The 16,968-nt window shown below is 45.6% G+C and overlaps 2 protein-coding genes across 9 annotated transcripts in view; one reads left to right on the top strand and one right to left on the bottom strand.

Moving 5' to 3' along the window:
• Nucleotides 1-5: 5 nt before the first annotated feature.
• myocd (myocardin) overlaps nt 6-16,968 on the bottom strand; it is a 140,301-nt gene continuing 123,338 nt past the window's right edge. For 2 of the 8 annotated variants that reach the window (XM_036955692.2, XM_090212233.1), the window contains 10 exons: nt 8,662-8,846; nt 7,668-7,775; nt 7,235-7,542; nt 6,845-7,001; nt 6,152-6,685; nt 5,553-6,053; nt 5,234-5,380; nt 4,728-4,856; nt 4,180-4,237; nt 6-3,812 (listed from right to left, as the gene is read on the bottom strand). In XM_036955692.2, coding sequence (XP_036811587.2) covers nt 3,244-3,812; nt 4,180-4,237; nt 4,728-4,856; nt 5,234-5,380; nt 5,553-6,053; nt 6,152-6,685; nt 6,845-7,001; nt 7,235-7,542; nt 7,668-7,775; nt 8,662-8,846 — 2,696 coding nt within the window. In that variant the 3' untranslated portion in view covers nt 6-3,243. Of the gene's footprint in view, nt 3,882-4,179; nt 4,238-4,727; nt 4,857-5,233; nt 5,381-5,552; nt 6,054-6,151; nt 6,686-6,844; nt 7,002-7,234; nt 7,543-7,667; nt 7,776-8,661; nt 8,847-16,968 lie in introns of all 8 variants that reach the window. The other 6 variants (XM_036955691.2, XM_036955693.2, XM_036955694.2 and 3 more) reach the window with 3 other exon arrangements.
• Nucleotides 10,002-13,179, top strand: LOC149974395 (uncharacterized). The gene has a single exon (XM_090212237.1). The coding sequence runs from the start codon at nt 12,007-12,009 to the stop codon at nt 12,985-12,987; it is 981 nt and encodes a 326-aa protein (XP_090068363.1). The 5' UTR covers nt 10,002-12,006; the 3' UTR covers nt 12,988-13,179.

A 16,968-nucleotide genomic window follows, 5' to 3' on the forward strand; every position in this document is an offset into this window, starting at 1 on the left:
GTTGATTATTGGTGTTTCAGTTTATTGCTTTCTCTTCTACAACAATGCAGTGGTGTGGACACATTGGTTTACATGGTAAAGCTGTTCAGTGGCCAAGCAATAAGGAAGCTTTTTGTCAGATGTAAAAAAAAAAATTGATTTAAAAAAATAAAATAAAAAAAGAGAAAGGAAAATCACCCCTAGACATAGGTAAAGCTGCTGTAGGGGCACATTACCTGGCATCAATGTTGGAAATGCTCAATGGCCGAGTGAGGACATAGGGAGCATGTATTGTCTTCTGTGCTTGTATTGGTTATTTGTTTTTACAAGGTGTCAAGTGTTTCACAGGGATGTTGACTCCAATGCTTATCACAGTTGTGTCAAGTTGGCTGGATGTCCTTTGGGTGGTGTGGACCATTCTTGATACACATGGGAAACTGTTGAGTGTGAAAAACCCAGCGTGGTTGCAGTTCTTGACACAAACCGGTGCGCCTGGCACATACCCCGTTCAAAGGCACTTAAATCTTTTGTCTTGCCCATTCCCCTTATGAATGGCACACACACACAATCCATGTCTCAGGGCTTAACCTGTTTTCTTCCCTTCATCTACACTGAACAAGTGACATCTATAAGGGATCATATCTTCCACCTGGATTCACCTGGTCAGTCTGTCAGGGAAAGAGCAGGTGTTAATGTTTTGTATACTCGTGTGTGTGTGTGTGTGTGTGTGTGTGTGTGTGTGTGTGTGTGGTATGTATGTATGTAAAAAAAAAAACGCATGGCTTGACTCATCTGGGGTGACAACATGGGTGGTTGCAACCACAGAAAACCTATACACAAGGGTGCCAAGGCTTACTTCAGAAGTAACAGAGAATAAGGGTCTTCTACTAAAAACACATATTTTTAAAGAGCATTTGAGGGAAATGACCCCACTTTGGTCAGAATAACAATAAAACTGAACCGAATCTGACAGATGGCTAGACTAAGTCTGAGTTAATGTTTTGAAAGTTCTTCCCCATTTCAGTGTCATCACAAAATCTCAGTCAATCTGGTAGTCACATGATTCAAATCATACCCATAGTTATGCTTACTTGTTCTAATGTCTCAATTTGTGTCCTTACAAGAACGGTCCCATTTAGTTTAGCCATAGACGTCATATACATCTATTGCAGATGGGTAGTTATTTGAGCTATATTCACAGTTTTCATGAATACATTTCAGTAAACTTGTATTTTCAACATGTTTTTCCTTCCGGATTCAAAAGTCATTGTACAGATCCTACCCCAAACCTCTGCAGCGTGTAATGGTGGCTTTAGTACCACGTTTGTAGAAAGGTTACACGTACTTTATGTAACATATCGAACACAGATTATTCTCTGCTAGATTCACAGGATAGTCAAAACTCTGTATATATTACATTTTGATATTCACAAGTGCTGGTAAGAATGGATATTTACTCTGCATATATGCAGTACTTTTTATATCGTGTTGGTTCTCCATGGAAAACTGATAACACTGTTTTTAGAAAATATATTTTTCTTTGTAAATGATTTGGTTCAATTCATATACCATTTCAAACAGGCATCTTTTTTCAACGTTTTGGGAAGAACAATGCAAGATCAAAACAGCGGCATACGAGTTTGTAAATCAAGAATCCCATTTTTATCATAAAGGAATGTCAAAAATAAATATACTCTATCAACGTATAAATAAAATAAAAAATGAAAAAATAAATAACTAAGTGATGCTCACTAATATATAAACTGGTGAATTTTCCAAAGCTCAAATACAAAACAATTTATTGTAGATAACGAAAAGAAAAAAATAGAGATGAAATTTAGACTGATTTTCTTGCCATACTTCAGACTTCCTGGCTGTGACTAAAAAGCTGGAGCCTTGCACTAAAAATGTAATATGATTTATCAAAGCAGTGTGATAAAAGGGGTGAACCATGCACTGTAGAGTACCAGGTCTTGAATTATTGTAAATGCTTTTTGTGTGGCCCAAGTAATGGCTACATTGTTTGGTGTGAGGGGACATAGTCAGGAAATGCTTCATTTTTGAAATGCCAAGAGATTCTTATTGTGAAGTATTTAAGGCACAAACTGAGTGAAATATTGCTGTCTCTTCCTACAATCCATGCATTACTGCATCTGAAGACACTGCCCCTTTTATCGAAACTGTGACAAATGGGTTTTCAGACTAAAGCTAAGTATTAATCTTAATATAATATTGTGAATAAATATGCCAGTTCAGCGTGAGAAGAAACCTACGCGAGCACTTGCATGAAATGGCAAACTAAATGCTTTCCCTGCAAATCAATTCTAGGCTTAAGCAAAGTGTGACAATCTTCTAGGCTAATAATCAAGGCGCAAAATGTGAGATATTAAACATTTACATTGAAAATATCAAACTACATACTAAAATGATAAATATGACTTTGTGATAGTTTCTAACGTGTTCTCTCCCACACCACTGACAATTATGCAGACCTAAACTTGCCTCTGTCAGTAACCATATAATATTTACAAATTTGGCATTCGATTTCATCCAATTAAGATTGTCTTCTTTTGGTTTCCAGTAATACAAACATAGACACTCTCTTCACAAATAATACATTGATTGTCGAAATATGCGTCTTCAAGTCTAGGCGGCATAGGACTTACAACTGTAAGAAACTACTTGCATAAATCCTATAGACTTCTCATAAGGCAACGTTGGAATATTTTTTTCGTCCATAGCATTCATTTAATGAACATCCGTCATGGATCTATCCAGAGTCATACTGCTTCGGTAGTTGTGCGCATCATTGTCCAAGAAGACAAAGATCATGTAAAAAAAAAAAAAAAAAATGTTTCAATGCTCGTTATCAACAAACTATATGGCATTTCTGTGTGATTCTACTTGTGTTCTTTGGTAAATCGTTGCACTTAAAATTCCATTGTAAGGTTATCTGGAACCGGTTTTGGGACCAAGGCGAATTTGGTGTGATATCTTCAGCTGGTCTCCTGCTGTGTGTTTTTAGTTGCTGGTCAGTGTCTCTGGTCAGTATCTAACCCAGCAATTTTTTTGCTAGCTGGATGCTAGTTGCTAGCTAGTCTCCTTTGTCTTTTGGGGAGCTAGCTAGACACTATAGTCTCGTGTTTTCTAGGTAGCTAGCTAGTAGCTAGCTAGTCGTCTGCTGTGTTTTTTTTTTTGTAGGTACCTAGCCAGCTAGTGGATAGCTGATAGTGGCTAGCTGCTCCATAGCCAGTCTCTGGTGTTTCACCAGTGCTCTAGATGAAGGTCCATGGCTGTATTCAGGCTGATGTCTGTGACATCCAGGAACTCTGTGTTGAAAATGCTTGGCCCGGCGGCCGGGACGGAGTTGAACCCCGTAGCCGAGCTTGGGGGCGTCAGGTCCAGCCATTCCATCGTCTCCCACGGCGACTCGCTGAACGTCATGCCGACCATCCCCTGTGCCTCGGCCACGGATGACACTTTGGCGTTGATGGGGTGGATGGCAGATAGAGGCGTTGGCGTTTCCATCAGGTCCCTGTTGGGGAGAAGTTTGTCCTGGTGGGGGTGTTGGTGAGGGTGGTGGTGGTGGTGATTGGTGCTGGGGTAGCCTTCAGGTCCATCACCCCTCTCCTCCCCCTCCCCTGCTTCCTCGGCAGCCATCTTGAGAAGGGCGACCTCGCCCCCTCGGCCTAGGGGGCTTCCCAGCAGGTTCTCCAGGTGGCTGTCTGCAATGTGATTGGCTGTGTGGTCATAGTTGAGCTGGGAGGGGGGCAGGTGTTCGTAGTGTCTTTGGTTGAACTTTGGGACGGCGAGGCAGGTGGTTCCAGGGGAAACTGTAATGTGAGGCACAACTTTGGTTACAGAGGACCTCTCCCTCTCTTCTCTGGCGTTAGCTGGCATCTCTTGAAGAGAAGAGGATGGGGGGAGGGGGAGTCACAGCACAGAGTGTGATTTAATACCCATGTAAGAGGGAAATCTGGAGTTACGTAACTAAGCGGTGATGGATGGTATGTAGGGAGGCAAACTGACTAGTACCTTATGTAGGGGATTGAAACTAAATTGCTTGCAGTTACAAAGCCATTGCTCATTCATAACCATGGCCACAACATGCACTGACAGCTATATCACCTTCCAATTTCTAAGACTACACATTATATACATCACACACATTGAGACTGATTCGGGAATCAGTTCACTCACCTCCACTCTCTATGAGCACATCCAAAAGCTCATCCATCTGCTGACTCCTAGTCAGTTGCTAAAAAACAAAAATAAGAATGTGATTAACAATACATTCGTACTTTATCAACACCTTGTAAAAAAAATACACATCTGAAAGACATGTCCCCAGTTTTAGCACCATGTTGGGGATTTTTAATGCTATCAATGATAATGTTTCATGATGAAGGTTTTAACATTATGATATTGATATATTTTTTACAATGTTCTATAAGGCACTTGGGGCAACCACAACTCAAAATGACACAACCACAAAGCAGTCAGCTCTGAAGAAACCCGGTCAAACTTGGTCAAGGGTGCAAAAAGTGTGATGGATAAAGCAATGGATGGATGAACAAAGAGGTGCAAAGCAGGTGAGAGAGAGAGAGAGAGAGAGAAAGAGAGAGAGAAGGAAGGAAGTTAGATAGAAGGCGGGAATCGAAGCGACACCACAGAGGTTACAACAATGAAACAAATTGAGTTGGCTGGCCATGATCAGGAGCAGAGTTCGGGTGTATAATTTAGTTTACCTGCTTGACTGCATCCTCATAGCAAGGGGGCTGTCTAGAGTCGAATGCAGTTGAATCTGAGCTACAGAAGGCCGGGGTTGAGACTGGGCACTTTTGGCCAACGTGCCGGGGAGAGGGCAATATTGCCATCTATATGAAAAAATAGGCGAAAAAGTTGTATTACTGATAAGAAAATGGAGCTAGGATTTTAGTATAGTGTGGTAACTTATATGTAAGAAAACCTCTATGCATCCTGATAAAAACAAGATGCTTAAAAAAAAGAAGTTTGGGCTGTGGAGTTCTTGTGAAATGAGCTAGCTAGCTCATCGGAGAGATCTGCTTGAATCCGAACTGCTAAGTTGTGAAGAGTAGTACCATGAACCTCATGATGGAAGTTTTAGAGAGAAGCAACAAATGAATGGAAAGCAGAAAAATGGTTAAGTGAATGTGATGGTGGATACCCAGTCATGTGACACAACCATGTTCAACCGCTACAGACCAAGTTTAGACAGAATAATAGCTCTTGCCTTCTGCTGCATGTTTGGGTTCTTAGCCTTAGTGTTGACCCTGTGGATCAGGCCGTTGTCGGTCGAGTTGGGGAACACTGACTGAAGACGTCTCTGGTCAGAGGGATAGGAGCAGTTCACAGCCTGTCCTCCATTCTTCTGCTGAATCTGTTAGGAGGGAATACATAATTCTCATGACCACCAAGCTATCAATCAATAGTCATGTGAACAGAGTTACAACGGACACAATATAAAGAACATTTTAGAGCCAACATATAAAGTACATGTAGACCATTGTCTCTTGGAAAGACTCATAACAAGCGCTCTGCCTTAGGCCTACCTGCATGTTGCGGGGCCTGGTGCTGGTCTGGTTGAGGGAGTGGCTACACCCGTCTCTGCCCAGCGGCGGTGACAGCAGGTAGGGGTTGTTGGGGGAGGAAGGCTGGGAGCTGCTGGAGGTCTTGGCGATGGGCGAGTCTTGAGGAGAGCACTGGGGGCTGAGGAAGGCAGACATGCCAGAGGGACTTCCAGAGGAGGGGACTGAGTCCAGGCATCGTTGCCCACCAGGGCCCCCCATATTGGTCAGAGAGGCACCGCAGTGGCCCATCCCCTCCATGCAGCTTCCTGGAGGACTCTTGAGGTGCTTGGGGGAAGAGAGGGGGCAGCTGGAGGAGAGGGACATGGGCTCCTGTTTGACAGTCACTCCAAAGAAGTGCTGCCCCATCAGCGAGGGGGATTGCTGCAGGTGCAGGTGGTGGGGCTGGGACGGAGCCGGGACACCCTCATGTGTGGCGCCATGGCAACGCTTCCTCTTGTGCAGCTGCATCTTGAGCTCCTCCACCTATTGTGAAACAAGGTGTTAACAGTAGGTAAGCTTAGCCTTGAATGGCCCTTTAAGGACAATAACATTTTATTGAGTTGAACAGTGCGTTTACCCACCTGTCTCTGTTCCTGGTGCAGCTTCCACGTCAGCTCCTCGATCACTTTTTGTTTCTCCACCAACATCTTATCCTTCTCTGCCTCCAGACCCTCCATCCCTCCACCTTCACCTCCCCGTAGTCCTGCCCCACTCAGACCCCCTCCCCCCAGGCCTTCTTCAGAGCTGAGCTGGGCCGGGGACGGCTGGAGGCCAAACTGTGGAGGAGAGGACATGGGCACGTCGCTGAAGCTGTCTGGGAGCGAGCCGCTACGGGAGAGGTCTGAGGAAGCGGGGGAGATGGGTGGGGTGGAGGAGGTGCTGGGGTAAGGGTAATATCCCCCCTGGGAGAGGGCGCTGGAGGAGGAGGGGGACTGGTAGGAGGACAGGGACCCCGTGGGGGTGACAGGGAAGGTGACCGTGGTGATGTCATTGGAGCCTGAATGCGAGGGGCTTGAGGTGGGGTCCTTAAAGGGGCGGAGTCTCTCAATGAGGGCTGTCTTGGTGCCTGAGATGGGCATGCCCCGGATACGAAGCTGCTGCCTGAGCTCTGACACCTGTAAGATGAAGGGAGAGAGAGATATAGCGACGGATAGAGGGGTAGAGGAAAGACATTCGATGCTTGCATTTTGAAAATCGTACACTTACAGTATATGAGTTCTTTTTCCAACCCGTAATAAAGAATATATCCCTCGCTTTATGGACAGAGTACCTACCTTCAGGTCATCCAGGTTAGGTGGCAGAGGACCAGGTTTGACTGGTGAGATGCTGGTTTGACCAGAGTATGTGGTCTTAACTGGAGACGACGAGCTGCTGTTGATCATGTTAGTAGTAACACTGGAGCTACCCACTGTCAGCTGCTCACTGGATTGTCTAAAGATAGGAAAACATTCGATTTTCGTGAGATAAAGATAAAAAAATTACAATATTATGGAACATTCAACATTCATGGTCTAACTCTAACCCCACGTCTCAGATCTGACCTTCAATGTACAGAATGTACAGAATGTACTGTAGTACAGAATGTACATTGAAGGTCATACATTGAAGGTCAGATTTGAGACATGGGGTTAGAGTTAGACCATCTCCCCATCCAGGGTACTCACTTTTGGGCTTGGACTGGCTGGTGCAGGGGCTGGTAGCTGAAACTAGGCTGCCGTTGATGTGCATGGGCCTGTGTGTGTTGGGAGTGTGTATGCTGGGAGTGTGTGTGTGCGTGTTTCTGCTGGCTGAGGATCTGCAGCTGTAGGAAGAGCTGTTGTTGCTGCAGTAGCCTGGCGTAGGCTGAGTCCATGGGAGGGGGAGACTTCTCGGGCTTCTGGTCCGGAGGGATGTACTGGTGGTACTTCAGCTTCTTCACCTTGGGCTTCACGTCTTTGGGCTTCTTGTGGCGGTTTTTGTCCGATGTCTTGGACTGTAGAATCAATGGGATAAATAGTGAGAACATACAATATACGCAATACAAGTTGAAGTTTTCTAATGGGATGCATCATCTTGGCTATGAAGAGGTCAGTACGACAGGAAAGTGTTTGTTCCTACCTTGACTATGGCAGGGACAGGTATGGGTGGGGTGGCAGACAGCCCATTGTTAGCCGCAGACAAGCCATCTTCCTTGCTCTGATCAGACGGGTCCCTGTTCTGACACCCCTGGAACACAAATGCAGACAGGGAGTCAGTAGGAAGACATGAATACAGGAAATGTTAACTACATTCAGTGGTTGGCCCACCATAAAACAATAAGATGAATTCAAAGAAAATGTATTGGTTTATATAAAACATGTAAATTAAATCATTTGAAAATAGGAATTAGGTACTAAGCCCAAGCTGACTTTGGGTAAACACTTAAAATAAAAACAGTTTATGGCAGAAGCTTCCAGTGACCGTTGGGAATGATGTCATCATCTCTGTCCACACGGTGGGGGGAGAGTGGTGCAGAATGCAGGAAGTCGCTGAGATGATAAAACACAGGAAGCAGTAGCCTTCAGCATACTGTGTCTGTGTGAGACAGACAGACTGGCATAGAGGAATGTGACACGTGCCAAAGAGCAGTCACACATGTTCCAACGGTCACAAGAGAACCCAGGGGAGGACACTGTACTTCTCCCAGCCACCACAAGATGGCAGACTTCACCTAGCTCCCTGCTTGAATTGACTCATTACCGCATAACTGACTGGGGTATGTTTGTGAACGCATAGGGCAGACTTTGGTGCACCTATTGTTCCTAGTGTGTTTATTCATGGAGGATAGTTTATGTTATGATACATTATCAAGAAGGAGGAGGAGGAGGAGAAGAGGGAAGTGGTGATGGGGGGGAAATGAGAGGACAATGGACCTGTTTGGGTAAGGCGAGAGGTAAGGAGGAGGAGGAGAAGAGGGAAGTGGTAATGGAGGGGAAATGAGAGGACGATGGACCTATTTGGGTAAGGCGAGAGGTAAGGAGGAGGAGAAGAGGGAAGTGGTGATGGAGAGGAAATGAGAGGACGATGGACCTATTTGGGTAAGGCGAGAGGTAAGGAGGAGGAGGAGTATTACCTGTTTAGGGCTAGTGAGGGCTGGTGATGAGGAGGAGGAGGGGGTGCTGCCCATGGCCTCAGAGGAGGGGCATGCGGACCCCTGGGACTCGTCACTGTGGTGTTGCTCTGGAGACAGACTGTCACTGCTGCTGTCCTCCTCGAACGCATACGAATCCTCCTGCTTAGGAAACTTCCCATGGTTCACTGGAGAGAGAGAGAGAGAGAGAGTGAGAGAGGAGAGAGAGAGAGAGAAGAGAGAGAGAGAAGGGAGGAGAGAGGAGAGAGAGAGTGAGAAGGTAGGAGAGAGGAGAGAGAGAGAGAGAGAGAGAGAGAGAGAGTGAGAGAGAGAGAGAGGAGAGAGAGAGAGAGAGGAGAGAGAGAGAGAGAGGAGAGAGAGAGAGAGAGAAGGGAGGAGAGAGGGAGGGGATGAGAACTTGATGTGGTTCACTACAGAGAACCACACAGGAGGCAGTTTAACCACACGCAGAGAGACAGAGGACTGAAACCTGACACACCACAAGATACTGGCAAAGAGGGTTTAGAATTGAAGGATTTTGAGACGTAAGTCTGTTCATATCTTTAAATATTTCCAGAGGTTCAAACATAACATTCATTGGACTTTTGCAGGGTTGTGTATTACTGAGAGAGATGTGAATGTGTGTATGTAGCTAGTATGTGGCTGTCTGAGAACTGCCTACGTGCGACACCACTGCACATTGCTCTGTACAACGCAGTCCATATCCGTTCCATTGTATAACATCAGTATTCACACACTGCCCTTCTGTCACTGTCACCTAGTGAAACACTTAGCCCTGAGGTGCTACTCTGCAGTGGGCAGAGATTGACATGGCCACTTGGCTGATTGGCTGAAGTGATAGTGAACAGAGCCTTGATTGGTTTAGCTGTTAGAGACTATGTTATCTGGAGGAGCAGAGCCTGAGGTTAACAAAGGGACAGAGCCAGGAGAGGGGAGGAGTGGTAATGTGTGTGTGTGTGTGCGCGTGCCTGTGACTCTCTTTTAGAATGAGAACATGTGACCTGCCAAGAGCAGACCCTGGTTTCAATCACACCATCAGCCCTGCTCTGTGGCACGCTGGGCCTGCACACACACAGCGGCACAGGCCTGGGTGTTATTTCCTACCACCTGTTGGTATTGAACTCACTCACTCTGCACTCACTCTGCACTCTCTTTGTGCTCTCTCTCCCTCCCTCCCTTCCTCACGCACGCACGCACGCACGCACGCACGCACGCACGCACACACACACACACACACACACACACACACACACACACACACACACACACACACACACACACACACACAGGTTCAGGACCACCTGACTGGGTAGGGCTGTCTACTTTAGTCCCACTCGGTCACAGAAAGGACACTAGCATGGGGACAGAACAAGTTGTTACTGGGCTATTATTATGTTCTGATGCATGATCGTCTCAAACTAACCACATCCTGAGTTCCTCCACATAACATCTCTCTGTCAGCAAGGACTGCAACTGGATGTCAGAGGTCTAATATTTTGTCAAAGATGATAAAGAAATGGAAGAGGTCATCGCATTGCAGGATGGAGCGGGTGGGGGTCTCCGTGATATATAAGGTTTGTGTGTGTGTGAGAGGGGTGAAGGGGAGGTGGCAGACAGCTGAACAACAGCCTTGTCCAATCAGATACCTTCATAGGTGACTCACTGGAGCCATATAAATCAGAGAAGTGGGGGAGGGACACACATACACACACACACACACTTCTCTTGAGAGAAGGGTGGACCCAAATACAGCTGCTGTTTGTCTCAATAAGCATCCTCCCTGTTCATAGGGAGGTAGAGTAAACCTCGCCGCTTCAGCCCCGTGTTGACCTTACGCAATATGTTTACTGAAGAGCCCGAGGAGGAAAACAGAAAACCAGCGTATACAAAAACCAAGGCATGATATAAAGGGGAGGACTAACATACTTGGATGTAAGAGAAACATTTCAATATGTCCCAGTAGGATGCCCAAGGTTAAGGGATCCTTATCCATTTCCAGAATGGGTTTTCTGGCCAGTTTAGGAAATAGTATGCTTTTATAGTGTTCTATGGTTGCCACATCATTTCAATAGGGAAGCTATGATGTTGCAAAATATACCACCAACTCTACAGAGAGCTGAACTGCATGCAATTCAATGCATGCTCTCGGTTGCTTGTGGTTCACAGTAAACTTAAAAGGCCCAATCCAGCCGTTTTTTAATACTGAACAAAAATATAAACGCAACATGTAAGGTGTTGGTCCCATGTTTCATAAGCTGAAATAAAAGACCCCTGAAATTTTCCATATCGACAAAATGCTTATTTTTCTCAAATGTTGTGCACAAATTTGTTTATATCCCACATTTTACCGATCATTTTTCCTTTGCCAAAATAATTCATCCACCTGACAGGTGTGGAACATCAAGAAGCTGATTAAACAGCATGATTATTACACAGGTGCACCTTGTGCCGATGACAATAAAAGGTCACTCTAAAATGTGCAGTTTTGTCAAACAACACAATGCCGCAGATGTCTAAAGTTTTGAGGGAGCGTGCTGACTTCAGGAATAACCACCAGAGCTGTTGCCCGAGTTGATTGTTAATTTAGTTATTTATCTTCTATAAACCGCCTCCAACGTTGTTTTAAAGAATTTGGCAGTACGTCCAACCAGCCTCACAACCACATGTAACTAAGCCAGCCCAGGACATGTAGCCATGCCAGCCCAGGACCTCCACATCCGGCTTCTTCACCAGCCACCCAGATAACTGCTGATGAAACTGTGGGTTTGCACAACCAAAGAATTTCTGCACAAACTGTCAGAAACCGTCTCAGGGAAGCTCCTCTGCATGATCGTCGTCCTCACCATGGTCTTGATCTGACTGCAGTTCGGCATCAGAACCAACTTCAGTGGGGAAATGCTCACCTTCGATGGAGAAGTGTGCTCTTCACAGATGAATCCCGGTTTCAACTGTACCTGGCAGATAGCAGACAGCTGTATTGCATCGTGTGAGTGAGTGGTTTGCTGATGTCAACGTTGTGAACAGAGTGCCCCATGGTGTGGATGGGGTTATGGTATGGGCAGGCATAAGCTACAAACAACAAACACAATTACATTTTTGTCAATGGCAATTTGAATGGTTTTCTGATCTACAACCCTACTTTTTTTTAAGGTGACCAACAGATGTATAGTGTCACGCCCTGGCCATAGAAAGGTTTTTATTCTCTATTTTGGTTAGGCCAGGGTGTGACTAGGGTGGGCATTCTAGTTTATTTATTTCTATGGTGTGGCTCCAGTACACCTCCTTGGACCAGGATATCCTGCGCCGGCTCTGCGCACTGTGTCTCCGATGCGTCTGCACAGCCCAGTGCGTCCTGTGCCAGCGCCCCGCATTTGCAGGGTGAAAATAAACATCCAGCCAGGACGGGTTGTGCCAGCTCTACGCTCCAGACCGCCAGTGCGCCTCCACAGTCCAGTACGTCCTGTGCCTCCTTCTCGCACTCGCCCTGAGGTGCGTGTATTCAGCCTGGTGCCACCTGTACCAGTCCCACACATTAGACCTCCAGTACGCCTCCACAGTCCAGTATGTCCTGTGCTTCCTCTCCGCACTCACCCTGAGGTGCGTTTCATCAGCCCGGTGCCACCGGTACCGGTCCCACGCATCAAGCTTCCAGTGTGCCTCCACAGTCCAGAGCTTCCGGAGACAGTTCCCAGTCCAGAGCTTCCGGCGCCGTTTCACAGTCCGGAGCCTCCAACGACGGGCCACAGTCCGGAGCCGGTCCCCAGTCCGGAGCCTCTGGAGTCGGTCCCCAGTCCGGAGCCTCTGGAGCCGGACCCCAGTCCGGAGCCTCTGGAGCCGGGCCCCAGTCCGGAGCCTCCAGCGAAGGGCCCCAGTCCGGAGCCGGGCCCCAGTCCGGAGCCGGGCCCCAGTCCGGAGCCTCCGGAGCCGGTCCCCAGTCCGGAGCCTCTGGAGCCGATCCCTAGTCCGGAGCCTGTGGCGACAGTGCCCAGTCCGGATCCTGCGGCGACGGTCCCCAGTCCGGAGCCTCAGGAGCCGATCCCTAGACTGGAGCCTGTGGCGACGGTCCACAGTCCGGATCCTGCGGCGACGGTCCCCAGTCCGGAGCCTCCGGAGCCGATCCCTAGACCGGAGCCTATGGCGACGGTCCCCAGTCCGGAGCCTCCGATGATGATCGGTGGTCTGGTTCCTCCGGCGATGATCTGTGGCCCGGTTCCTCCAGTGAAGGTCCATGCACCAGGGCCGCCACCAAAGTGGAGGGATCTGCGGGCGGAGGGGGGTCTACGTCCCGCTCCAGAGCCGCCGCCGTAAAGGGATGCCCACCCGGACCCTCCCCTTTAGAGGGGTACTGTCACGCCCTGGCCGTAGAGAGGTTTTTATTCTCTTTTGGTTAGGCCAGGGTGTGACTAGGGTGGGCATTCTAGTTTCTTTATTTCTATGTTGGTGTGGTTCCAAACAGAGGCAGCTGTCTATCGTTGTCTTTGATTGGGGATCATATATAAGTTGTCCTTTTTCGTTTGGGTTTTGTGGGTAGTTGTTTTCTGTTTAGTGTCTTCACCTGACAGGACTGTTTCGGTTTTCCCTATTTGTTATTTTTGTTTGAGTGTTTTAAGTATGAAATTTATCATGAACACTTACCACGCTGCGTTTTGATCCACTCCTTCATACGACGATCGTTACACACAGCTGTATTCCCAGTTATGTGAAATCCATAGATTAGGCACTCATTTATTTATTTAAATTGACTGATTTCCTGATATAAACTGTAACTCAGTAAAACCTTTGACATTGTTGCATGTTGCATTATATTTTATATTTTATATATATATATTTATTTATATATTTTTTTAAATGTTTTATATATATTTTTGTTCAGTGTATCAATATCAAATCATTTCTGGGTAACAATTAAGTACCTAACTGCTATATAATCTTTATTTAAATTAAAATGGTCAAAAAGAAACAAAGAGCAATTTGTCCAGCAAACATTTTTCTAGGACTGTCTGGAAGTGAGGGCCTAATTGGACCAGCCTAATGGGAGGGATATGTAACCTGAAAACTAGCTGTTATTGGCAGAGGTTTGAAACTCAATTTGTTATTGGTCGATTAACTTTTCAAACGTTAACTTGTCAGAACTTGTCATAATATGGTCATAACACTGTCATGACCCATATATTTACACCTGTTGTGACTTATATTCCGTTATTTTTTGGTCTGGTTATGACACCTACATAAGAGTGTCAAACCACATTTATTCAAATGTGTTTTTTTCCCTGCCAAGAAATGTCCTTTCATTTGAAAGTTTGCTTCTTAATTCCTTTGTTGTTGTTGCAAGGAATTCTTTACAGTCGTGTTTTTTTTCTCCTCACATTTTCAATCACTTGTAGAAAATACACGTTATGACACTGTCATGAAGCATTATGACCATCCTGTGTCACTTTACTTGGACTAAGACAATGCACTCTTGCTCCTCATGCTTTGTCCTGCTCCTGAAATCTGCTCCAGCATTCATTCCAGTCATCAGCAACAGAGCGTTGGAGAAGGTGTAGGTATGACATCAATGTGTGCGCAATTCCAATGATCCTTTAATATGTTAAATTTCAGAAAATATAAAATAAACATACTGTTGACAAGTAGCCAGACATAAAATAATGTAATATACAATATGTCACAACAGGTCTGAATGTGTGTCATGACAGTGTTTTGACCATATTATGACAGGTTGTGACCATGTCATAAGGTGATGACATGGGTGTCAAGTAAAGTGTTACCAATAACTTATATCGCCTGGTGATGTCGCCAGGCAGGCCAAAACTCCCTCCAGCCAAAACACACTTACATTTCAGGCGGTCTATTCAAACAGCTCTTACACTAAAACGTCATTATCACCATTTTCACAATTTCACAGTATTATTCCAACCTCGTAATGTGAAATAATCACAGAGTGTACAAAACGTTAAGGACACCTGCTCGTTCCATGACAGACTGACCAGGTAAATCAAGTGAAAGCTATTATACCGTATTGATGTCACTTGGTAAATCCACTTCAATCAGTGTAAATGAAGGGGAGGAGACAGGTTCAATAAGGATTTTAAAGCCTTGAGACAATTAAGACATGGATTGTGTGTGTGTGCCATTTAGAGGGTGAATGGGGAAGACAAAATATTTAAGTGTCTTTGAACAGGGTATGGTAGGAGGTGCCAGGAGCAACGGTTTGAGTCAAATACTGCAACGCTGCTGGGTTTTCCACGCTCAACACTTTCCTGTGTGTATAAAGCATGGTCCACCACCCAAAGGACATCCAGCTAACTTGACACAACTGTGGGAAGCATTGGAGTCAACATGGACCAGCAGCCCTGTGGAACGCTTTCGACACCTTGTAGAGTCCATGTCCCAACGAATTGAGTCTGTTCTGAGGAGGGGGGGGGGGGGGGGAGCAGCTCAATATTACGAAGGTGTCCTTAATATTTTGTATACTCAGCGTATATACACAACACAGGAAATCACGGTTTTGACTGCACTTTGCCTTTAAACATGTTTACTATGTTTAGTCTAGGTCCATCGGTTAGTTTTTCACCGCAGCTGCATAGCCTTATTTCCAGGCCACTAAAGAGTTAAAACACACCTTTTTCAAACTCAAAAACTAATTTAAAACCAAACTCACACGTTTACGTGTCAAAAATCACACACCGGTGATTGTGAGTCACACACGTCAAGATACAGGCAGATAGGTGTTACGTGCAAAGGGCCTCCGATCACTCAGTGATACCTGTCGTGGCGGCTGCCTGTCTGAAGGCAGCAGAGTCTACGGGAATTATATTCTTGTGCACCAGCTCCATGGGGCCAGGTCTCAGGGCCAGTTTGTCATTGAGGTTGTCTGCCAGGCGAGCTCTCTTCAGCCTCAGCTGAGCCTCCACAGACGATATGTCCCCCTCCGGGTCTACATATACACAGCAAGCAAAACCACACTATTAACTCCCTTGACTATTAACATTTTTGCATATGAGTTGATTAAGGCCAGTTGGGCTTGCTCCTCATCTAAATCTCCAGTGGCAAAACATCCACTGACGACTTATACTTGTCCTGGTCCGAGCCCTGTTCCAAGGAGTTCTCCCAAAATTTCAGCCCTAATGCCTAAGTGTCAGAGCTGGTGAGCTGACAGACTTCCTCCAATGGATAAATAAATGGGTTAGAGATAATTCAAAGGGATATTGTGATATGGGTAAGACTGCCTTGCACACACACTGCCCATTAATCCTATACAAATAATCCTGGGTTGGGTTGGCCCAATATCCATTCTTCTCTTTCAGTAGGATGGATAACCTGCTGATGAGCTGTAGCCTGAGCTAGCTTGATTAAACCACTGAGAGAAATAGTAACCACTGATTTGGTCAAATCTTTCATTGATGGCTGAAATCTGGACTATGTGCAGGGAAACAATTGAATGGAATGATATTAAGCATATTTCGTCGGCTCCTTCTAATTAAGAACTATTGCCGTCTCATTAAGAATTGACAGAACATTTTAAAACATCATTTTGTACAGACCACAAGTCATCATTTTGTACAGACCACAAATTATAGTTACATCTATCTAGTCCAGAGTACGGCTATTGGTTACAATCACTGATCAATATCCTTTCCAAATAGAGAAACTACTGGACTACTTGCATTCAACACCTTAGAATTCGATTTTTACACTAGGTCAGTGTTAAAGGTACATCAGCCACGTAGGTACGGGTTGGGTCCGGGCCCATCTTTTTTTAATGCTCTCTTCTTGTCTGTGTTCCAAACAGGCAGAGGTGGGTAGTAACACGCTAAAAGTAATGCGTTTACATGTACTTAAGTACATTTAAACTAAAGGGGAGGAGAATGGGCCAGCCAAGAAAGTGAAAGACCCTTCAAACTGTAAAGGAGCGGTTGGGAAGAGAAGGAGGACAGAGGGTAAATCCCACCATGGCAGGAAAAAGATGATTGAGTTGACTTCGGCAATTGATATCTGCACTGCTTGATCATTTATAACTCACATGATTCTTACCTGAATACCTACCTTGATGTTTAATCCCATGCTGAAATGGGTCTCTTTTTTGCATACTAGTAACATGATTGATAGTGACATTTCGATGTTGTTTGGCTGTTGTAACACCTACCTGATCCTCCTTGGTCTTCCATTCTGAGTACAAAATGAAAGGTACATCACACTTGGTGTAAATCCTTTTAGTACGCATTCACCATCGCATGTACCTGAAATTCTATTGTGAAATAAATGTTCATTCATGCTATTGACATTTTG

The sequence above is a fragment of the Oncorhynchus mykiss genome, chromosome 20 (genome assembly GCF_057628025.1).
Source record: "Oncorhynchus mykiss isolate SJ-2025 chromosome 20, ASM5762802v1, whole genome shotgun sequence".
Classification (NCBI taxonomy): domain Eukaryota; kingdom Metazoa; phylum Chordata; class Actinopteri; order Salmoniformes; family Salmonidae; genus Oncorhynchus; species Oncorhynchus mykiss.